The sequence below is a fragment of the Trichophyton benhamiae genome (genome assembly GCF_000151125.1).
Source record: "Trichophyton benhamiae CBS 112371 chromosome Unknown contig00178.8, whole genome shotgun sequence".
Taxonomy (NCBI): domain Eukaryota; kingdom Fungi; phylum Ascomycota; class Eurotiomycetes; order Onygenales; family Arthrodermataceae; genus Trichophyton; species Trichophyton benhamiae.
Window position 1 is genome coordinate 265,478 of NW_003315094.1, and position 22,998 is coordinate 288,475.

Here is a 22,998-nt window from a genome sequence, read left to right on the forward strand (position 1 = left end):
TCCTATATACTGATAGCATTCAGATTGCCGCAAATACAGCCCGGTTCGTTGTGCAAAGACGACCTTATTGGCTCTCTGTATATTTTATAGATATTGAAAATCTGACCCAATGTATATCTAGAGGCTGGGCTAGGTGACCAGGCCAAGAAAAGTCCCAGCAATGGGGTCCCATGTCTGATCCCAGCGATTTCTACTCTCCTTAACCGCTCCCTCTCGGAGCACCTTTAGAGCGCTTCCATCACCGCCAAGTACGCTCTTGAGAAGTCCCGATAGTCTATCTGCACTATCAAATCCTAGCCCAGTGACCCCTTCGGTGACAAGTTCAGGCCAGGCTTCGTATTGATCCCAGCCAACAACTGGGAGGCCAGCACCAAACATATCAACAACCTTCATTGGAAGATCAACACCGCTGCTACTTGTATGCAGACAGACCCCCAATGTGGCACATGCAAGCAATTGTGCATAATCCTCGAAGGAGAGCCAGGCTGTTTTTATAAATACATTGAAGAGTTTTCCTTCAGCTTTTAGCTTGTCTATCTGGGAGAGGTACATGTCCTTTAGGGGCCCCTTTCCGGTGATAATAACAAGAAGAGGGACCGAAGGGAGACCTGAGGACTTCGCCGATGTAGAGTAGCGACAGAGGGCATCGAGTAAAAGAGAAAAATCTTCGTCAGGTGTCCAGGACGTAGAACTAACAAGGAGTCGACACCGGCCCTCGATAATATCTATGGCACTTTGACTTGTCTCAGGAATTGAAGACAAAATTGCAAGACGTTGCTTCTCATCAAAGATCGGGCTGAAGGCTGAAGAAGGCCGATCGTGAAGTACCATAAGAGGCTTTTTAATCTCGAATTGCTCCCGCAAGATCCGCGCCATGGCATTGCTGACACAAAAGTGGGCAGTAGCATAACAAGAGAAAGCTTTCTCATACCATTCCATAAGTTTGACCATGGGATGGCCGGACCCAAGCTTCAATGCAAGGATGGAATACCCAAAATTATGCCAGTCAATAATGAGACGACTATGCCGGAGGTGGCAGGCAAGTAGCGCGAGAGCAAGAGTTGGTGCTGCTGGTGGATTCTGTGGCCATTGTCCCAAGGTTTATAGACAAGTTCTTAGCAGGCTCATTCCTTGTCTCAAGACTGCGATTCATTCAACAATGATAGCAAAGAGACAAGTAAAGGGCGGTGACAGATAAACGGGATGTTCGTTACTGGAATGGCTTACCTGGACTAGTATCCAATGGGCAGGGCCTGTACGATAGCCTAGCGCAGCCCAGAGGTGCCATGCTTGTTGCAAGACCTTGAGGATCGCAGCAACAGGAAACAAGAATTTCTTCTTGGTCTGTAGAAGAGCTGGGGGGGATGGGAGGGCCACAATTGATATAAGGGGATGATCCAGAAGTTCCTGGTTTGGAGTAGAATCTGCAACACGGTTAAGTGTTGGCGAATTGGAACTCGAACGGGGCGGCCGGAGTAAGCATACTATGGTATCCTATAACAGTGACTCGACCACCATGCCGTGCAATGCTAAGTGCATGGCACTGCATCCGCGGGCTATGCCCTATATCCCCTAGAACTACGATCTGAACTGACACTGCATCGTGGGCCTCGGAAGATTTCTTCTCACGCCGTGTGGGCAGCAGCTGGATAAATGCTACTGAAGAAAAGCAGATGGCAAAAATGGATAGTAGCAGCACCAGAGTCATGGTCCTCTATTCGGATTTCTCTCCATTTAATGTAGCCCGGTTGCTGTTATCAATTGGGATGTCGTCGGCCTCGTCGAAAGAGGTTGATGTAGTTCGTTCAGGCAAGTAGCTGCTTTTTGCAGGACGGAATGGAACCATAGACGATTATATAAGCCGGTTCGTACAAACTATATTCCGATATGGATGCACTAAGCTATTTTGGGTAAGGCGTGAGGCGGGTAAATAAGCTTCTTATGCTGACATAACGGATTGATAAACCCTAAATCTGCGACCCCCAAAAACCCCCTGATCGGGCGAAGTTGATAGTGGCCACTTCGCTTTGCTGGACGACGACAGCGAAGACAGTCACAGCGACGAGGAGGTTCCTGAGGCAATTTATTTAACTGATTGCTAACGCCGATACCTTGTCTCCGTTGACAGCCGAGATACGCTGCTGCCGACTCACTTACTCTCACGCCAGGAGCGAGACCAGCCAGCCGAGCAAGTCCCTACCGACTCTTGACAATCCATTGAACGGACTTATCGCGCTGGATGCGGCGATGGCCTAGGTATCTCGATTGAACAAGCTTATGAGATAATGGGGAATGTCGGCCCCACTGATTTCGCAGGCCATGAATGGCGCCCGTGGCGGGAAGTCCCATCGTGGACGCGGCCATAAGAGGAATCATGGCAACTCAGTCAACCATGCCCTACCACAGACGTTGCCGTACACAGGAGGCGTAATATCACCACAAGATGCCCATGCACCTGTTTACTCTTCTAACCTTGCCAAAGAGGAGGTCTCTACTCAATACCTTGACAAGCAAGGCCCCGGCTTGATGAACACTTTGAATGGCGGAGCAAGCTGGGATGAATATCATGGGCATGGATATACTGCCTCCCAAGATGAGCTTTCGTTTGGACATGCCACCAGCAGTAATGTACATATGCAAACCACTCAGAAGCAGCGTGTACCACATTCGGCCAGGTTAGTGTGCGCATTCAAAACCATTTCCTACTATAGTATCTTTTATCGTGGGAAGCCATCTAACTGATCACTCCCACAGTCCCCAAGGGCTTGGACAACAGATAATTTCTGGTCTTCTTACTGCCATGCCGTTCGTGATGTCCTATCTCCTTGCAGGGCCCATCCGCTTGGGCACTGCCAAATCCGAAACCCAGAGTACGAAGACGTCGCATTCTCTTCGATCTGCTGGCATCCCGCTAGTAGTATCCTGTGCATATGTATCTGTTGCTCTACTAGTACATGGTATATACGAGAAGATACGCCAGGGGCGTGTGAATGGAAATGCTGGACCTACGGATGGGTTTCAGTCGAATCGCTCGAGTCTTTACGACGGGATGAGAACCGCAATATGGATGATCCTGCCCCTTTATGCTTCTTTCATGATCGGATTTGATGTCGTAATTGCCGTGTTGCTATTGAACATTTTCACGGATTCGAGGACTGGCTCTAGTGGGAATACGTTGACTAGAACAATACGGACTCTTAAACGCAGGAAGGTATCGGTATTGTTTATTGTCGCCATTGCTGTCTTGGATATGGCCTATATATCCTCTTCTCAACCTCTAGAGGTATTCAAAGGGTACACGGCCATTGCTGCTACTATATTGCTTCCGTCCCCCGGTTCTCTCTTGACACTCACCGATACCGCTGTGGATGAAAAGTTCGCTTCAAGGAAGGATAATATCGACGATACAGCTACTGTGAACCTCGTTATCGGCACAGTGCTTGGGGCGTTGATCTTATTTGTTGTCTTGTTCTCGGGTGGTTTCAGTGCAGTATCTCTATCATTCCTTCCTATCTTTGTTGTTGGGTTATTCACAGCAACATCCCAATTGATATACGGTATTGATGCTACTGGCAGGCCGAGTCTGCCTACCATTGCGTCAGGCGCCATTGTTGTCATCATAGCTACGTTTGTAACATCTCAAACACATATTATACCCTTACAAGCTACTAGGTTTGGGCTCGCTTGTCTCGCATCCTTCGCCGACAGCAAGATGGTACATAACGACAATCACTCGCAGGCAAAGATGGAAAAGAAACCCTCTCGAATGACTATATGGCTTTTAGGGGCGTGCGAACAGTGGCCTTTTATACACGCTATCCTGAAGGAAAGGGATTCACGCCGTATTTTCTATTTTATGAAGTGAGTCGTTCCATTCTTATTTGTGCTGGACTTTGGGCATATTATCTTGCTAACCCTAGTATATAGCCTGAACCTAACGTTTATGGTGGTCCAGTTGACCTATGGTGTCGTCACGGGCTCTCTAGGACTGCTGAGCGACAGTATTCACATGTTGTTCGACTGTTTTGCTCTCGCTGTTGGCCTAGCGGCCGCTGTCATGAGCAAGTGGCCGCCGAGCTCTCGTTTTCCATATGGCTACGGCAAAATTGATACGCTTGCAGGTTTTGGAAACGGTGTGTTTCTGATGTAAGTGCATCCTTCTTGAAATATACCACGCCATGGACAAGTTGCTGACAATCCCACAGGATTATTAGCGTTGAGATAATATACGAGGCCGTGGAACGGTTGATGTCAGGCAGCGAAGTGCATAGGATTGGCGACCTCTTTGTTGTAAGCTCGCTTGGCTTGGTTGTTAATATGGTTGGGATATTTGCATTTGACCATGCGCATCATGGCCATGGCCATGCTGGACACGATCATGACCACGGACACGGGAATGAAAATATGCACGGTATATTCTTACACATACTTGCTGATGCACTTGGATCAGTGGCGGTTGTTTTGTCCACTATACTAGTGCACTTTTTCGGGTGGTCTGGGTTCGATCCGATTGCGTCGTGCTTGATAGCGATTCTGATATTTGTCTCAGCTATACCTCTTGTTATCAGCACCTCGAAGACCCTGCTTCTCGCATTGCCAGCAGACGTTGAGTATAGTCTTCGGGATACTCTTGCTGGGGTTAGTGTCATGCGGGGGGTAGTTGGATATACCGTGCCAAAATTCTGGCTCGATGATACCGTCCACGACCATAACCACAAACATCATAGTCACAGTCATAGCCATGACCATGACCATGGCCATACCCATACACATACACATAACAGCCATCAGCATAATCGTGGGGGAAGCCATTGCTCTTCACATCATAGCTACAACTCCCACTCTGATAATCACTCCCACACCCACAATCATGCCCACAGTCATACGAAGTGTGGCAGTCACAGCCACAGCCATGGGCCTGTCGACGACCATGGCAATAGACGCGTCCTCGGGGTCATACACATTATTGCTTCGAAAAACTCAGATTTGTCAGATGTCCATACCCGTGTGGCCGATTACTTGAGCGAGAAAGGGATGGACGTTTTGATCCAAGTCGAAAGAGAAGGGGATGGCAAATGTTGGTGTGGTGGAGGTAAATAGTAATGGGAGGTACTTACTCAACACGTGGTCGGATGAACATCCTTCCTTACATACTGCAGTTAATATGTTTGATATGGGTGTACACTAAACCAGTTGGTAGTCATGTATCTAATCTACCAATGTTATGATTTCCCGAGTTAATTATTGCTTGATGAAAACTACCAATCCTATGTCTTACGAACGGGCATTTATCGAAAAATGCAGTATGATTTGCATATAGCTGCAAAGTTTAATAAGGGCATATATTGAGGTCTGTAAGGTGATCTGGGTATGTAACATAGAAAGCACTCAACGCCATAACCCCAACGCTGTGCATGGCGAACAAAAATATCGAAAGAGAAGGAGATAATGGTGGGATTGGGAAGCGGTGAGTCGTAGAATCATAGGAATGATTGGCGGTAGGGCAGCGGCGTTATATTAATCAAGAACTTCGTTCAAACAGCTGTGAGGCGAGGAAGACATAGATTAGTCCTCCCAGCTCTTCTCAACGGTCTCACGAACACGTTTGGTGTACTCTCGGCGGTTATCCTTATAGAGATTAGAGGCTTCGACGTTGGCAGGGGATGACGTGTTGGGATCATTCAATAAACTATTTTGGTAAGCCGCCCGGTTTAGTAGGTTACCCTGGCTAATGGTAGGTTCGAGAATCCCTTACCTCTGGATACTAGTTAAGATGGCAGCAACATCGTAAGTTGGGCTCCAGCGGTTCTGCAGGATGTCTAGACACAACTCTCCGGTGCCGTAAACGTTTGGATGGAACATCTGGCTGACGAACTTGACGCCTGGGGGCTTGTTCGGATACTGCTCCTCAAAATGCATCACGAGGCGGAAAGTTCCATCTTCAAATGGTGTGTCGGCAGGCCCAATGATAACAGCATTCCTAGACATAAGTATTAGCACGCTTCCGGCCATACAGTAACAATACGGCTGGGCACAGCTTGAGTACCAAGTCATGACATTATCGGCGATAGGAGATGCGGAGACGCCGGCGGGAGGGTCGGTTTGCATCCGCTACAACAAAGCCACGGTTAGTGAAAGCCCTCGTAGCAGACAGGAACTGCTTGTAGTGGTAGCTGCGACAACATACCTTGAAGTCCCTCATGAGGCGACGGCGAGCTGAGGTCGACATGGCGGGGAGGGAGATATCGAGACAGATAGATAGACTGGACGAACAACCCTGGCGGCTATTGTGATAGTGGCGGTACCCTGTCCTGTTGGTGGTTCCCTCGCTGATCGGGCTTGAAGAAAGCAATCTCTATTTTGCGGGGTGAGGAGCTGCCCTGCTGGTTATCTCAATAGCCGCGCAAGCCCTTCTCTTCCTTTTCCCTTTTCTGTTCTCCTTGACGATTTTTATGGTGTCTTTTCTCCTGCAGTTGGTGGATGTTTTAGTTCTCTGCTCGTTCTTCCGCCTTCCTTTTTCTCTTTCGTTGCTTTTTCCGCCGTTCTGGTATGACTAATCCAATGACTAAGCAGGAGTGACTAATTATAGGAAAAATAAATATCCGAAGTCTCGTGACAGCGCCTTAGAGGTACCTAACCTAAGGGGCTGAGCTGTGGACACTACACCTAATTTACTTTACTCTCCTTACTCCCTCTTTACTTACTACACCTTATATTCCCTTTTACCTCCTCCTTTCTTTTAATAAGTCTTAGGGTAGGGTTAGGGTTCGGCCTTAGGGGGAGGGTCAGGGAGGGTAAGGGGATTAGAGGGAGTACTTGTTATTCTTATAGAGTAAAGAAAGGAGAGAGAGAAGAGGGGGGAAAAGGAGGTATAGTAAGAAGAAGTAAAGGTAAGGAGAGAAGTAAGTCTATAAAGTAAGAAGTATACTCCATAGAGAGAGAGGTAACTACTCTATAGTTATAAGAGTAAAAGAGTAAAGAGAAAAGAAAAGAAGTACCTTTTTACCTCTAATAAGACCCTATATAAGGAAATATATAGTACTAATCTAAAATAAACTAGTAGTAATATCTATATAGTAGAAGTCTTATAACTAGATAATAGCTTAGATTATCTTCTTAAGGAGGGAGATACCTAGACTTATAGGTAGAATCTACTATAATTATAATAGTTATATATAGTCATAAAGCTACTATTAGTATGGGCTTACTTATTTTAGTGTAGCGGCAGACTTTGACAGCATGCCTTAGGCCTAGAGAGACAACTGGCGGCGAAGAGCGCTAAGCAGCGCGTAAGGGGATCGTCTCTCCACGACGTGCGGGAGGCGATCCAGAGAGGAGAAGCCGACTAGATGAAGTATTCCTTTCATTTCACGACACCAGCAAGTGAGCTCGTCAAGACTGGCACGCCTAGTTTCTTTTGACCGTGCGGACCGCAGAGGGGTTATTTTTTCGAACACAACATATCCACTCAGAGCGTTGATACACTGCTATGGTACGTTCTTCAAAGGGAGGAGTACTCATTCACTCCCAGCCGTCAGAAACGGGCAACAGCTACCAAATATCCAAAGGCTCAGGCAAGCCGTAAACGAAGGGCGGAGAACTCTCAAAGCGAGCCCGACTGGTTAACCGATGTCCAGCCCCTTAAAACACTAGTACGCAAGTCCGACAGGATGGACATGTCTGACCCATGGTGGCAGTCGGCGTTTGTTGAGAAAGCTCTGGCTAAGGCAAAAAGTAGCTGTGAATCATTCGGTATGAGCCAAGAGACACCCTGCGACGACAATTCAAAACACGACGATAGCCTGAATGCGTTTTTGTGGCACAAGGAGCTTGAGGCTGCCGATGTTGAAGCCTCCGAGGTTCAGGTAAGGTAACATTTTTGATAGAGGACAATCCAGGGGAACTAGCAGTTTTTACAGAGCAACAAAAAGTGGCTCGACAATATATCCTTTCAGCGAGAGAACTATCGCGACTCCTGTGACACTCTGGGCATCAACTATTCGAAACCACGAATCGCAGGCATGCGGCGGAGCGTGGAGCTGAGTCATTGGCAACCAGTTGCAATGCAAGCGCTTGTTGAGTTTCAAGAAAAAGCATACTGTCAAACTTCAGCTCTGCCTACCATTAGTGTGGGCTCACTCCTTTTGGTGTAGCGGCAGACTTTGACACAAAATAAAAGGCAGCCCACCATCCTCGCAACTCAACCCCCGCCTCAGGTCATTATTTTCACTGCACTTCGCAAGCCATGTCGACCCGCCCCTTCAACCCACTGCCTGCATGTCCGCACCCCATTCAGTGGGATGTATCAGGACGTATCACGGAGCTACAGACCATGATTGATGATCCTACCACAAGTGAGCCCCAGAAAAAAAACCTCCAAACTGCTATCAACCTGTATCGTGAAAATAAACTCCCAGGACCATTCAAATGGATCCAGGATGGCAAAGTTGTTCCCCATAAGAATATTGATTTCAAGCGACCATATTGGGTCGAGGTACTTTTCTTCACATCCATTCTCGCAAAACGATTCTGTGCTTACTCTTATAGGGTTATGGCCAGCAGCTATCCTCACAGGCTATGGTTCCGAGCCAGGCTTCTCAGCCTATGTCTGAGAGCGTACGCATTTCTGTCTAGTACATTCTTGTGAGGCCGACCTCCTGGCTTACATTCATACCCCCTCCAGCCTTTGAACTAGCAACTCGCCCACCGCACGAGATAAAATCACTACCCATCAGGCCAAGCCCCTGGGCATGAGGTTAGTATTCTAGGTTTCTAGTAAGGATTTACTCAGCCATACACATTGATACATACCATTAAACCAGGCAGATATTTGCACGAGTTAGGCCAGTTCCGGGTCTCTTATCTCCTGCTATCTCGATCGATGTCACAATACTCAACGATACTGGAAGTAATACCTTGACAGTCTTTGATACGGATATAACAGCCTTGGGCATCCCTCCAACCTACATGGGATATGGCGCTGATGTCCTAATAACAACGGCTGGTGGAACACTCAGGCGACGGCAAATCTCCGTTGAGATACAGCTACTGGATTTGCAAGGCAATGCTGTGTCTGACTGGATTTTAGAGGCAGGTATTGTCACACCAGCAACTGCTGGTGCCACTAGACTCTCTGGTGATGGCATCAGACAATCTCTTTACTTCGCAACTGCGCCAGGAAACCAGCATCTGTATGTTGCTGAGAAGAAGAATGGCATTATTAAACAGCTTCCAGTCATTTAGCCTCATTATAATTATCTAGTCTCCCGGTTTATGAGCTTTTACTGATATTATATCGCCTATAATAAGACTAGGTTGTATTACCCACTTTAACTTTCATTTTTGAAATCCTCCTTACGCTTTGGTTGATGTCTTTATAGTGAAAAGAGACAAAAATTGGATTGTCCCGATCATCTCAAAAGCTCTAAAGCTTCTTCATTGGATGAAGCTCTGGTGGATGTGGCAAGATGTCAAGGAAGGCCTGCGGAGTTGCCATACCGAGCAGAGCACGGGGTTTGATCCAGTGATCCCCTTGGCCTGGCTGCCGAATAAGAATAACAAAAATGGTTCACGTCGGGCTTGAAACAGATTTCGTGGTATCTTCAAGTGATTAAAGGTGTGGTGGAAACGTCAACAAGCACATAAGCTACCACTTTTACAAATCAGGCGACGGTCTTGGGCGATTATCATCTCCGTCATATACCGTCGCAGCTCGAACCAGGCGTGAGATTGCTTGTCGTACTTGTGTCTGGTCTGGTGCATACTCCTCCTTATATAGGCGAACGAATTCGCCCATTGTCCATTGGAATCAGCTTAGTATATCTTCTTCCTTCACGCGACCATTCTCTCCAGCCAGACTCGTTGCTGTAAAGGGGATCCTTCCCTTCCGAACATCTTTCAAATACAGCCCTGGCGGCCGCAGCCATTCGATGCCTTGAAAAAAGGCCTTGTAGAATCCTGGGATATTTATACACAGCTCATCAAGTTCTCTCTTTAACATTGCGTCAAAATGTTTTCGATACTCTCCCGAGTTCACGATGCTGCTCGTCGAGCTCCGCATCGCGGATTGCTCTTAAACTTCAAATTCTTCAAACCTAACTTCTGAGAGAAGCCATACAATATCATCAAGGAGGTTTCCTTCGAGAGGGTAGCTCGAAACAAATAGGATTGGTCTATAGAGCCGTTAATAATTGAAGTAGCCGCTTTTCCGTTTCCTTAGCGTGTTCCTCTTGACCCTCCGCAATTATCGTGAAAAATCGCGAGAGAGCTACCAGGAGAATGTGCAGCTATTATATTCCTGATTTGGAGGACGCCATCTCTATACCATGCTGGCAAATTATGGTATTCTGAGGTTTCCCTAATCCCTAATCAAGGAGGCCAGAATAAATTACTTCGGCAGAGGACTTGAGCGTCTCAGAACTCGGAGGCCGTTAACAATATGAGGACAGGTAAAATGTGCAACATATGCAGACTTGACGGACGGGATGGCTGACCCGAAGTCTCGTGATAGTTATGGATGCTGAGTCATCTCGGTTGGCGGTGCCGAACAGCCGAAGAATTTTGCACGTGATCGCGGGTAGTTTCGGCAGGAGAGAGGGAGCTCGGACCAAAAAGAAACTCCCGAGGTGCTCCCTCGCGGCAAAAAAAAGAGGGAGGACGACGAAGCAGAAACAGAAGAAGATTCAGATTCATCTTTGACAGCATCAAAGCCTGCTTGCTCGAGACAGATATACATATACAGGAGTTTTGTGGAGTGCTGCTGCGTCTCCCTTCGCTCCGCCATTCTGCACCTTTCAAGACTAAGAATGATGCATACTTCCAGACTGGCCAGCCTTGCCAGCCGCGGCTCGGCGCAACGACTTGGACAAGTCCAGCGACATTTCAGCACATCCGGCGCACTTCGACGAGAAATTCAGGATGCATATATTCTCGGCGCTGCTAGGACGCCAACTGCAAAGGTGAGTCCATAGAACGTGTACGAATACACTCATATTTCTTTGAGATGTTGGTCTAACCAATGAATGGGGAGGACAGTTCAACGGCCCGTTCACCACGGTCCCGGCACCGAAGCTTGGTGCTGAAGCCATAAAGGCAGCCATCAGCAAGTCCAAGGTTCCTGTCGAGAAAATCACTGATGTCTACATGGGAAATGTGCTCCAGGGCTCCGTCGGTCAGGCCCCTGCCCGACAGGCTTCAATCTTCGCCGGCCTTCCCACAACGGTTGAAGCTGTCACCATCAACAAAGTATGCGCCTCGGGCATGAAGGCGGTCGTCATGGCGGCACAGAACATCCAGCTTGGCCTTGCTGAAGCTCAGGTCGCCGGCGGAATGGAGAATATGTCCCGTGTGCCTTATTACCTACCCCGCGCCAGCCAGCAAGCCCCCTTCGGAGACATGAAGCTGGAGGACGGGTTGGTTAAAGACGGACTGTGGGACGTCTATAACCAATTCCATATGGGTGTCTGTGCTGAGAACACGGCAAAGAAGCACAATATCACAAGGGAGGAGCAGGACGCCTATGCCATCCAGTCCTATGAACGTGCGCAAGCCGCGTGGAAGGAGAACAAATTTGACGATGAGATTACTCCTGTCACAATCAAAACGAAGAAGGGCGAAGTTGTCGTCAACAGGGACGAAGGGTTCGAGGACCTCCGCGCTGATAAAATACGCAGCCTGAAACCCGCCTTCGTCCGGGACGGTACCGGAACTATTACCGCCGGAAACGCCTCGACCTTTAACGACGGTGCATCTGCTCTTGTCATCACAAACGAAGCTCTCGCCCGTGAGTACGGCTCCGGCAATCGTGTACTTGCCCGTATTGTTTCCCACGCAGATGCCGCAATTGACCCAGTCGACTTCCCTGTTGCCCCAGCCAAGGCCGTCCCAATTGCCCTAAGTCGGGCAGGCCTAACTAAGGACCAGATCTCCGTCTGGGAGTTCAACGAGGCCTTTGCTGCCGTCATCAAGGCAAACGAGAAGGTTCGTATCCCGTTCGCACTCTTCAAATTCTCTCTCTTTTGACTGTTAACCGTGGCTAACTTTGTCTAACTCCCATAGATCCTGGGTCTTGAGAATGCCTGTGTCAACCCTGTCGGAGGCGCTATCTCCATTGGCCACGCGCTTGGAAGTTCTGGCTCGCGAATCCTTACTACTCTTCTCCACCAGCTGCAGCCAGGCCAGTATGGCCTCGCAGCTATTTGCAACGGAGGCGGTGCTGCCACGGCCATCGTTGTCCAGAGACTGGAGAAGGTTGAGTAACGGCTACTGCGAGACCTGAAATGACCCCATGCTTTGCATCTATCGGCGGTATACACCTTACCGTGACCTTAGTTAGCTAGTTAGAAGCGAGTGTATAAAATATTCCCCTTTCCCGTTTAACTCACTGTGTGTCCGCCTCTCGTTGCGCCAATCATGTCAGGAACCCATGCTCTGTTGGTTATCTGGCTCGGGTCCAGGGGCAACAGGCGAATTAGTTAGCTAAGCCAGGGGCAAATCCTCCCGTACCTCGAGTTAACCTTGCATGTCCCCCATTTTAGTAATGGTGATGGCTGGCGATGTCCTTCCACGATACTAAGGGTTGCTCGCCAGCGAAGCGCGCTGCCTGCCCCTGGTCGTCGTCTGGCGCCTAAGGCAGCGCTTGTTCGCGTGTGTTGACAAGGGCGATAAACTCACGTGGGTCCCTCTCGCTCTGCCAACCGCTTGGGCCGCTTCGAACCTGGAAAATAAATATTGAGCCAGTTTCGTCAGCCAGCACGGAAAACAACGACAATAGAGCAAATAAATATTACTCCTACCCACTACTCTCCCTTTTTATTGATGCATTTTGGAATCTTGTCTTCTGGCCATATTTTAGCTGTTACTCCTTAAAACTCCCCGCTGGCGGACTTGCTCACTATCTCGCAAGCTAGGTGTCCCCTCTCCTGACCCAAGGGCCGAGGACGCTTCCTCCGAACAGAGCCCAAACCATGGCGTAAGTTGGTCGGAATAAACCGATAATGGCTATGTTCGGAAACTAACAGACATGTTTGCTGGTGACAAATAGTTCCGGTGCTTCTGGAGGCTTCAACACCATCAAGGGTACGTGGTCGACTTATCACCGGATAGCTCCTCTCCTTGCCCAGGCTGGCTAACTATTGCGCCGTTTGATTGCTATAGTTGTTGCACGATTTAGGCCGCAGAACAAAGTAGAAATTGCCAATGGAGGCGAGCCGATCGTGGAGTTCGAATCCGAAGAGACATGCAGAATAAACGTACGTTTTCCTTGTTGCCGGTGAAGTTTGATGGACACAAGAAGAGAATGAAGAAAAAGAACAGCAGACGCATAAAACTAACTCAAACTGGTATTGATGATATAGTCAAAAGAGGCATCTAGCTCCTTTACCTTCGACCGCATATTTGACATGAACTCGAAGCAGTCAAATGTGTTTGATTTCTCGATCAGGTCGACTGTTGATGATATTATGAATGGATACAATGGAACTGTGTTTGCGTACGGCCAGACAGGAGCGGGAAAGTCATACACGATGATGGGATCCGACATCGATGACCCCGATGGTAAGGGAATCATACCCCGTATCGTCGAGCAGATCTTCACCAGCATCCTGACCAGCCCTGGCAACATTGAATACACCGTGCGTGTCAGTTACATGGAGATATATATGGAACGGATAAGAGACCTGCTGGTGCCGCAAAATGATAACCTACCCGTTCACGAGGAGAAATCAAGGGGCGTCTACGTCAAGGGCTTGCTTGAAATATACGTGTCCAGTGTACAGGAGGTGTTTGAGGTGATGAGAAGGGGTGATACCTCGAGAGCAGTTGCGGCAACGAATATGAATCAAGAATCGTCTCGCTCGCACTCGATATTTGTCATCACCATCACTCAGAAGAATGTCGAGACTGGGTCGGCCAAGAGCGGTCAGCTTTTCCTTGTCGATCTTGCTGGCAGTGAAAAGGTGGGCAAAACCGGCGCCAGTGGACAGACCCTCGAAGAAGCGAAGAAAATTAACAAGAGTTTGAGTGCACTGGGCATGGTCATCAACGCTCTCACTGACGGCAAATCTACTCACATTCCATACCGAGATTCGAAGCTCACTAGAATTCTGCAAGAAAGTCTGGGGGGTAACTCCCGAACGACACTGATAATTAACTGCTCTCCTAGTAGCTACAACGATGCGGAAACGCTTAGCACTCTTCGATTCGGTGGACGAGCAAAGGCCATCAAGAACAAGGCGAAGATTAACCAGGAATTGAGTCCAGCAGAGCTCAAGCACCTTCTCAAGAAGGCTCAGAGCCAGGTAACTACTTTCGAAACCTACATATCTGCTCTAGAGAACGAAGTGCAAGTCTGGCGAACTGGAGAAAACCTTTCAAAAGAGAAATGGACCACCTTGCGATCGACAGATACGGTGGGAAACCTCAAGGCCGATGCCCGTACTCCCCGTCCAGGAACTCCATCCCGACTGCAGTCTGATATGTCTCGATCAGAGACCCCAAGCCGGCCAGAATCGAGATTTGGAGAACGATCTAGCACACCAAGTATTGTCCTGGAACGAGACGAGCGGGAGGAATTTTTGAGGCGAGAGAACGAACTGCAGGATCAGCTCGCAGAAAAGGAAACGTACATCGCCAACGCAGAGAAGGAAGTCCAAGAGAAAAAGGAGGAGCTTAAGATACTCAAGGAGAATGCTGTCCGAACCGGTAAAGACAACGAGAAACTGAACGCGGAGGTCAACGAGCTGCGCATGCAGCTGGAGAAAGTATCATATGAAAGCAAGGAGCAAGCCATCACCATGGATACCCTGAAGGAAGCCAACTCCGAGCTTACAGCTGAACTGGACGACCTCAAGCAACAGCTTCTTGACGTGCGCATGCGTGCCAAGGAGACGAGCGCAGCCTTGGACGAAAAAGACAAAAAGAAGGCAGAACGGATGGCTAAGATGATGGCCGGGTTTGACATGAAGGTGGACGTGTTCTCTGAGAACGAGCGCAAGATAAGGAACTTGATCGAGCGTGTAGACAGCCTGCATGCAACCAGCTCTGCAGGCGAAGCGGTCTCCCCAGAGGAGTTTGTTGAGTTACGGGGAAGCTTGGTAGAAGCCCAGGGGGTAATCAGACAAGCTGAGCTTGCCATGACCAGCCGTGAAGAAGGCTTCAACGGGGCTTTTGACGGAAAGCTGTTGGATAAGATAGCTGCGCTTCAGCAAGAAGTCGACGATCTTCTCGAACAGAATCTTGGGGAGGCGGATATTTCAGAAATCAAGGAAAAACTCACCCAGGCATACTCTGAAGGCAACGAGCTGGAGAAGATGGCCATGGAGCATCTCAGACGTGAGCTATCTCTCAGAGATGAAGAGCTTACCCGCCTGAGACAGTCTGTCGCCGACTCTACACCGCGCTCTCAGCCCAATGGATCCTCTGCCAGTGCAGGAGGAAGTGCGACCATCAACAGCAAGACCCTGCAGCAGCAGATTGCTGATTTTGACATTATGAAGAAATCTCTTATGCGCGACTTGCAGAACCGGTGTGAACGGGTAGTTGAACTTGAAATATCTCTGGATGAGACCCGTGAGCAGTACAAACAAGTCCTGCAGTCGTCCAACAACCGTGCCCAGCAGAAGAAGATGGCATTTTTGGAGCGCAATCTCGAGCAGTTGACCCATGTACAACGCCAACTGGTGGAACAGAACGGCAGCCTCAAGCGGGAGGTCGCCATTGCCGAGCGGAAGTTGATAGCCAGAAATGAACGAATCGAGAGCCTGGAGACCCTTCTCCAGGAAAGCCAGGAAAAGCTAACGGCTGCCAACCACAGGTGTGTTTTGAATCAATATCACAATTACATCGTGACCAAAGAAGCTAACCTATCCTTCTCTTCCTCTACCCACAGGTTCGAAGCGCAGCTCACGGCCGTCAAGGAACGCCTGGAAGCCGCCAAAGCTGGCTCTACCAAAGGCCTTTCCTCCGACTCTGCTGGCTTCGGTTTTGGAGGCTCGAGGATAGCGAAACCACTTCGTGGTGGCGGTGGTGCGGACGCACCATCCAATTCCACCCTGTCCGGTGTCCAGGCACAGGATTCCTCGACAAGTGCCGGCCCAAAACGTACCAGCTGGTTCTTTGACAGACGATAAGCTGGTGATACTTCACTTACGCCTATTATGCCCCCCTGGTTAATGTTGGTAGTTTTTGGTATTCTGATATATAAAGTATTTTTTCTTATCTTTTGGAAGAGGCTACAGCATCCCCCAGTTTTCTTACTAGTTAATAAACGGGATGTCCACCCAGTTGATCACCCTGCCTTCTAGGTATTTCACCGCTGCCTTTATGATCATCAATCATCCTTTCTCTTGTCTTCCTCGATATTGCTTCCTCTCTCCCTTTCTTTTCCTATTCGAGATTAGTCATCTCCAGCCCGGCTCTCCGCATTCTCCCCGATACATATACATCTCGGCTCTCGTTTCTCCTACTCCCTCGCCCGTGTACTGTGCCATACATATACATGCATGGATAGCCCAGGATACTTTAATTTTACCAAGATAGAGAAGTGAAACTGTCCGCAGCGAGCATGGGTTCCAACTAGTCAAAACTGCAAGAAACTCCGGTAGCCACGATAAGGCTGCGGCAACGACGCCCATGTCTGGCATAATGCAGCTTAGCGACGACGAGTATGTCCACATCGAAACCGGGGCTCGTGAGTTACCAGGCTGTTGCTCCTCTATCGCGATTTTTTCTGGTAATATGCTGAATGGTTTACTCTAGCACGTCTTCCGTGCTCTTCATCTCGCGAGAGATCCGTCAAACTCTCGAACCAGCAGGCAGCTGCATGGGCTGGAGAACCCTTTCTCGCCGCTTGTGATGACTTTTGGTAGGTTAGCACCCATAGGGTTTAGCTACTGAGTTACAGTTATGGCATAGCTGTGCTCTTGCGATGTACATACCTGTAAGGTAAGCTGCCGATCCGCTGCGATGGTCAAGGAATGGATGATGCCCTGACGGGCAGCTCTAAAGAGGATTCTGGTATTTTAATCCATTCTCATTAACTTATTCAACTAGGTGCAGAGGCACTCGTCGTGTTGCTAACTGTCTATCAATACAAAGATGTCGTTTGAAATATCCCAAGGGTTGGCCTGCTGCTACTGCCTCGTTGGGCCCATACACCTGCTACGGAAGTCATGATGTCTTCATCGATGCTGTCAACATCAATTACCAGCCAGTTGCCGAATCGGGCTGATTTGCGAGCTCCCTGGCGGCTGCCCTAGCTTGCCCGCATTTTGTTAGATCGTAAGGAGGAGGATGATAGGGTTAGCTGTCTGCCTGATATACAGCTACAGGGCAGGCCTCGAGACCAGGTAACTACAATGCCCCGTCTAGTTAGATAGTTAACAAGCAGTGGATGCAGATGAAAGCTCACCCATATACCTAAGCATAATAATAGTACTCAACGTGTATTCTCTCTTTCGGTGTTAGCGATTGAACGTGCCCACGCTGCTCAACTGCTTCTTCGATGCCTGCTATCACATGGCTCTCGATCCATTTGCCTAGTCTATCCAACGTCCCTCTACCCGAAGCTGTGGCGAGTCTCCAGAGAGATCTACATAACTGATCTGACTGGTCAACACTATACTTCGATTGGGTCCGATTACCCTTTATAATTCTCTTCATCCTGTCTTGTATAAGGTCGTAGTCACGTTGCCCCTCGAACTGAAGTAGTTCTTTAAAAGGACTGGATGAACACCCATTAACAAGGTCTCTATCGATCGTATCGAGCACGGCCACGATACGTTGTAAGACTGTCTGACGCAGCTGAGAATCTGAACATAATATCTAGGTAGTCAATTAGTATATCAAGATTGTAGATCAAAGAAGAACACTGGTTATACCTCCAGAGACTTCCCCTGAATAGTGGTAGTAATATCGTTTATATCACGTATAAGAGATTTAAAATGTATTGCCCCATTTACCAAAATATCAAGCCACTCCTGACGTACTTGCATAACTATAGGGTCATCATCCGATCCAAAAATTACCCTAGACTGTAAAAATTGAACGATACACCAAAAGTGAGGCACTTTCTTTATAGTTAACTCCTCGACTACAGCATTTCGGCCCCAAGCTACAGGCAGAATCTTATCCAAGTCCCGTAATTGTGGAGGCCATCTGTCGGGGCCAACTTTGTCAGAGTCGTAGAGAATAATTACATCCACCACGCTGTAATCATTCTCTGCTCCCACAGCGAAGTCACCAAATACCCCTGCCCATCTTACTCGCGGGGTTTCTTGTGATAAAACCGGAGCAGCTGCGGCCTTGAGTATAGACAAATCTGTTGCTATAGGGCGAGGCGTTGTAGTCGTATCTGATGGTATCCTATAACATCTCCTCAGCTGCTGGCCCCCAAGATAAGAAGGCCGCCAGTACGTCTGACGGATCATGGCGGACGAGCACCGCATGGCTATATTAGATATTCTGTTCATAGGGTATATTTACTCCTATATCTAGTAAATCTTCGAGAAGTTATATTTCGGAGATAGGTATATTATAAGAATCATGCATGATACTGGATGTAAGACGGTTTTGAAAAATGTAGAACATTGGTCGATGATAAGTTATGTGTGTAAATTTTGAAAAGGGTGACGTCACGGCAGCCCCGTTTTCATTAACTAACTAAGTTAACTAACTAATTAACTAACTAACTAGTTAGTTAACGAATTAACTAATTAACTAACTCAACTTAAGGTCGAATTGACTCACGCCTAGCAACACCAGATAGCAACGTCGAAGCCCAGGAGACAACTCATTCTTATAGGAAATATATCCAGCTAGCGGCCGATTATATAGTTACAGAGTAAGGAAGGGGACATACGGAAGAGATGCCAGAGGACACCAGGGATTCGCCGCAGACAGTGGCCAGCGGGGGTACCTCGACCTTTGACAGCGGGCGACGAGGTACTCCCGACCTGCGGCTCCTGCACTACAACGACGTCTACCATGTCGAGTGAGATATACAGTTGGCGCTTCCTTTGCTGAGAGAAAATATCCATTTGATCCTCTACTGACAACTTGCCCAGAGCCTCCTCGTCAGATCCCTGTGGTGGTGCCCCGCGGTTTCAGACCCTCGTGAACCATTATCGATCCGATCCCAGCTTCTCCGGACAGCCCTCAATCCTCACCTTCTTTTCTGGAGACGCTTTCAACCCGAGTCTTGAGAGCACTATCACGAAGGGCCAGCACATGGTCCCGTTTCTTAACCATGTGGGGACAGATGTTGCGTGTGTTGGTGTACGTTCCCCTCTACAATATATATAATAACTAGTTACGTTCTGCCATGACAGTTGGATCGCGATTGCTAAACGGTCCATGGATATCGATAGAACCATGATCTAGACTTTGGAATTGCACAGTTCAGGCACCTGAGATCTCAATGCAAGTTTCCGTGGCTGCTCGCAAACGTGCTTGACCCGGCCCTGGGCGAGGGTGAGCCCCTGGCAAACTGCCAGAAGACTTGCATGCTCGTCTCTTCAAACGGAATAAAAGTTGGAGTCATAGGCTTGGGCGAAAGGGAATGGTACGCTGGATCTCCCTGTATTTTGCCAGAGGCAACCTGCTGATGGGGGGTAACCAATAGGCTTGCTACTATCAACTACCTCCCTCCGAATCTCATATACAAGTCTGCGTCAGAAACAGCGAAAGAGCTGGTCCCCGCCCTCCGTGAACAAGGCGCAGACATAGTCATCGCCGTCACTCATCAGAGAGAGCCAAACGATAACAAACTCGCGGAAAAAATCCCTCCTGGCTTGGTGGATATCATTCTAGGCGGCCATGATCATTATTACAGTCACAGTTTTATTAACTCTACGCACGTTTTGCGTTCCGGAACAGACTTCAAGCAGCTTAGCTACATAGAAGCCTGGAGGAAACAGTCTGGTTCCGGCTGGGATTTCAACATCATCCGGCGAGACATCACACGCGATCTTCCGAAACACCTCGAGACTGTTAAGCTTGTAGACAAGCTCACATCAGCCCTCAAGGGGAAGCTTCATAAGCCTATCGGATACACAGTTACCCCTCTAGATGGTCGGTTCATTACGGTCCGCACCCAAGAATCGAACCTAGGAAATTTCGTATGTGACGTGATGCGATGTTATCATAATACGGACTGTGCAATCATGGCTGCTGGGACCATTCGAGGGGACCAAATATACCCTCCTGGGATTCTCAGAGTGAAAGACATCCTCAATTGTTTTCCTTTCGAAGACCCTGTGGTAGTTCTCCGCATTACGGGCAAGGCCCTTTGGCTGGCACTGGAGAATGGCGTTAGCGAGCTGCCTGCTCTTGAAGGGCGGTTCCCCCAGGTATCAAACATTAAGTTTGCCTTTTCCATGTCCAAACCACCTGGCTCCCGTATCCTATGGGTAAAATTAAACAATGAGGATCTCCGAGATGACGGAATTTACACCGTATCAACGAGAGGCTACATGGCCAGGGGGAAGGATGGATTCGCCTCGCTCCTCACCAGGAGCGAGGGCGGCGAAGCAGAGGAGGTTGTGTCTGAAGAAGATGGTCTCCTTCTCAGCACCATGCTCCGGCAGTACTTCCTAAGTAATAAGATCATAGGGAAATGGAATCGTCTCAGTCCTAGTCTGGACCGGCACTGGATGGATGTCCACAAGAAGCTGAAATCAGAGGAGCTGACTCCTCCAGCCAGCAGCAGCACATCTCCTCCAACTAATATTCTCCCTGAAACGAGCTTCCGTTATATATCCAAGCCGGGAGCTACCCAAGGGGCCAGCCCAGTAATGACGGCTGCGCCGGTCCATCAGCAGCCTGGTGCTGCCACTCTGGGCCGAATAGGGGCTGACACACCCCTGGACTCCGAGTCTGACTCCCATTCAGAATCCCTCTTCCGACCCCGTAATTATGTCACATCCCATGCCCTGTCTCCAGATGATGCCGATCACAGAGAACTAGTTGCCCGAAGAGTTCTCCGAAAATGGCGGAAAAAGCTGGGAGTTGATCCAAACCGGGTTAAGACCGTTGAGAAAGGTGGCAAGGACCATTTACCGCCATGGACCCGGGCCATAGCTCCAGTGGTAGATGGTAGGATCATCCGTATGAATTGATATCCTAGTAAGTATAATTATCCTGCATGATTTAAGCACCTTTTTTTTTTGGACCATTTATGCAGTTTTATCCTCTTGGATTTCGGTTTGGATATTATAGACATGGTAGTGCAGGTCACTAGATAAAGAAATGAGGATCAAAAAAAATATAGGTTACCAAAGCCTATCTGGGGCCATAATGAGGGTACAGAAGTCGATATCATTGGCATTAGCTTTTTACGTTAGTTAAGACAGCAATGATCACCAATCCTGCTAAGGCGGCGAGTTGAAATAACCTAGTGAAGGCTTTCCACAGCCATAGCAAGAGCTCCTGCCTTGTTCTTGTGTCCGCCAATAAATCCGCTGGCATGGACAAAAATAGCACCCTCGGGTATCCTTTCTCGTTGCTTTTCTTCCATCTCCTTAGATATAATACTATCAAGTTCCGAGTCTCGCGCACCCCGCCATGACTCTGGCAGTGGTTTTCTAGACTCGAAACTGTTCTCACTAACGGGAACGCATTGAACGCGCCAGTTGGATTTCTCGGCGGTTGATTCCGGGTATATGACATAGAAGACTTTATTGTCCGCAGTTCCTGCGGTTACGTTGCCGGCCTCTTCTTCCAGACGATACAAATGTTCCTTCCATGGAATTCCAGAATTCTCAAGAAGCATTATCTTTCCCGACGGATGGACATCCATGCGAGACTGGTGAGCCTGTGAAACTGTGGCTCGAGCGGGCAACCACTTGCTACTGGCAGCATGAAGCTTCCTCGAGAAAGCCTCTCCGATGAAGGTACTGGCTCTAGCGAAAAGAGCGTCTTCGTCAAGGTTCTCGCCTGGTCCACAAAGGTTCATATCACCAATCAACGAACCCAGGTTTATTCCACCGTCTCGGAATCGTTTCTCCAGACCGGCATTGGAGATGGCCTTGGGACAATAAACGGAAATTCCGTTGTCGTGAGCATCGAGCGCTTCAATGAAATCTGCGTAAAGCTTCTCGTAAATGGTGCTGACGTCCTGGTGCTCGGTAGAGAGCCCCATATGCTGGGCTATTATTGCTTTACCAAAATGCATATATACTAACCCTGCAGAAGACAATTTGGTTTGGTGCTGAGGGAACGTTGTATCAAAAGTTCGTTGATGGTGGTCATATCGATTTTGTGAAGGGTCGTACACCCCTCCCACATCAACAACAGTATGACAGGTAGCTAATTGACCCGGGTCGCGTGTTCGAATGACGGGAGAGGTGGAGTAGGCTGGCAGCAGGCGGAGGAGATAAACAGCAAGCGCTTCATCGGCATGGAAGTGACCGCTGGCGAGACCAACGGTTGTTAGTTTGCTCTGACAATGGTGAGCCATGGGGACTCACTTGTGTGTGCCGATCAGCGGCGGCGACTTGAGTCGCTTTGCACCAGTTTCTTCCGCCATCTTGACTACTCGACGTACCCAGCTCATATAATGGTAAGGTAATATATAATAGCTGGCCGTTGGCGGTTCATTCAATCGAGTCCTTGCGATGAAACCTGCTTTGGTTGCGCGATCCTCGAAAAACAGAAAGTTCAAACATGGATGGAACCATAGCGGATAAAGTATGTTTTGCGGTACTACTATCTTCCATAGAGACATAGTGGCGAACACCAATAAGTACCGATAAAGTACTAATACTAATTAATAATGATATTAATATAGTAGCTACTAAGAATATTATAAATATATTATATTAAGAAAAGATATATTTTTTTTTAATTTAGTACTATAATAGTTTTATAACTAACTACTTAATATAAAAATCTTTTAAACTTAAATTTTACTTATACTTTATCTTCTTTTACCTTAATTTCTAATTTTTTAACTTCTAACTATCTATATTCTTTACTTATAGTAACTAATAGGCCTAGAGAGGC

The 22,998-nt window shown here is 48.2% G+C and overlaps 10 protein-coding genes across 10 annotated transcripts; 6 read left to right on the forward strand and 4 right to left on the reverse strand.

Annotated features, from left to right (window-relative positions):
• Positions 1-129: 129 nt before the first annotated feature.
• On the reverse strand, positions 130-1,708 carry ARB_01551 (uncharacterized protein; the record flags this gene model as incomplete). The annotated part of the gene is made up of 3 exons (XM_003012245.1): positions 130-1,080; positions 1,228-1,494; positions 1,583-1,708. 3 exons carry the CDS (start codon positions 1,706-1,708, stop codon positions 130-132), a joined length of 1,344 nt encoding a protein of 447 aa, XP_003012291.1.
• A 611-nt stretch (positions 1,709-2,319) lies between these two features.
• Positions 2,320-4,150, forward strand: ARB_01552 (CDF zinc transporter (Msc2), putative; the record flags this gene model as incomplete). The annotated part of the gene is made up of 3 exons (XM_003012246.1): positions 2,320-2,675; positions 2,755-3,861; positions 3,928-4,150. The coding sequence occupies 3 exons, from the start codon at positions 2,320-2,322 to the stop codon at positions 4,148-4,150; spliced, it is 1,686 nt and encodes a 561-aa protein (XP_003012292.1).
• Positions 4,151-4,251: 101 nt separating this feature from the next.
• On the reverse strand, positions 4,252-4,812 carry ARB_01553 (uncharacterized protein; the record flags this gene model as incomplete). Its single annotated transcript, XM_003012247.1, has 2 exons — positions 4,252-4,366; positions 4,556-4,812. The coding sequence occupies 2 exons, from the start codon at positions 4,810-4,812 to the stop codon at positions 4,252-4,254; spliced, it is 372 nt and encodes a 123-aa protein (XP_003012293.1).
• Positions 4,813-5,565: 753 nt separating this feature from the next.
• Positions 5,566-6,108, reverse strand: ARB_01554 (uncharacterized protein; the record flags this gene model as incomplete). The annotated part of the gene is made up of 2 exons (XM_003012248.1): positions 5,566-5,689; positions 5,756-6,108. 2 exons carry the CDS (start codon positions 6,106-6,108, stop codon positions 5,566-5,568), a joined length of 477 nt encoding a protein of 158 aa, XP_003012294.1.
• Positions 6,109-7,670: 1,562 nt separating this feature from the next.
• Positions 7,671-8,153, forward strand: ARB_01555 (uncharacterized protein; the record flags this gene model as incomplete). Its single annotated transcript, XM_003012249.1, has 2 exons — positions 7,671-7,865; positions 7,920-8,153. 2 exons carry the CDS (start codon positions 7,671-7,673, stop codon positions 8,151-8,153), a joined length of 429 nt encoding a protein of 142 aa, XP_003012295.1.
• Positions 8,154-8,245: 92 nt separating this feature from the next.
• ARB_01556 (uncharacterized protein) lies at positions 8,246-9,243 on the forward strand (the record flags this gene model as incomplete). The annotated part of the gene is made up of 2 exons (XM_003012250.1): positions 8,246-8,643; positions 8,823-9,243. 2 exons carry the CDS (start codon positions 8,246-8,248, stop codon positions 9,241-9,243), a joined length of 819 nt encoding a protein of 272 aa, XP_003012296.1.
• Positions 9,244-10,805: 1,562 nt separating this feature from the next.
• ARB_01557 (uncharacterized protein) lies at positions 10,806-12,258 on the forward strand (the record flags this gene model as incomplete). The annotated part of the gene is made up of 3 exons (XM_003012251.1): positions 10,806-10,958; positions 11,035-11,979; positions 12,058-12,258. The coding sequence occupies 3 exons, from the start codon at positions 10,806-10,808 to the stop codon at positions 12,256-12,258; spliced, it is 1,299 nt and encodes a 432-aa protein (XP_003012297.1).
• Positions 12,259-12,965: 707 nt separating this feature from the next.
• Positions 12,966-16,127, forward strand: ARB_01558 (uncharacterized protein; the record flags this gene model as incomplete). The annotated part of the gene is made up of 4 exons (XM_003012252.1): positions 12,966-12,970; positions 13,043-13,077; positions 13,156-13,250; positions 13,356-16,127. 4 exons carry the CDS (start codon positions 12,966-12,968, stop codon positions 16,125-16,127), a joined length of 2,907 nt encoding a protein of 968 aa, XP_003012298.1.
• Positions 16,128-19,499: 3,372 nt separating this feature from the next.
• Positions 19,500-21,113, forward strand: ARB_01559 (uncharacterized protein; the record flags this gene model as incomplete). The annotated part of the gene is made up of 2 exons (XM_003012253.1): positions 19,500-19,558; positions 19,619-21,113. The coding sequence occupies 2 exons, from the start codon at positions 19,500-19,502 to the stop codon at positions 21,111-21,113; spliced, it is 1,554 nt and encodes a 517-aa protein (XP_003012299.1).
• Positions 21,114-21,388: 275 nt separating this feature from the next.
• On the reverse strand, positions 21,389-22,453 carry ARB_01560 (uncharacterized protein; the record flags this gene model as incomplete). The annotated part of the gene is made up of 1 exon (XM_003012254.1): positions 21,389-22,453. The coding sequence occupies one exon, from the start codon at positions 22,451-22,453 to the stop codon at positions 21,389-21,391; it is 1,065 nt and encodes a 354-aa protein (XP_003012300.1).
• Positions 22,454-22,998: the final 545 nt, after the last annotated feature.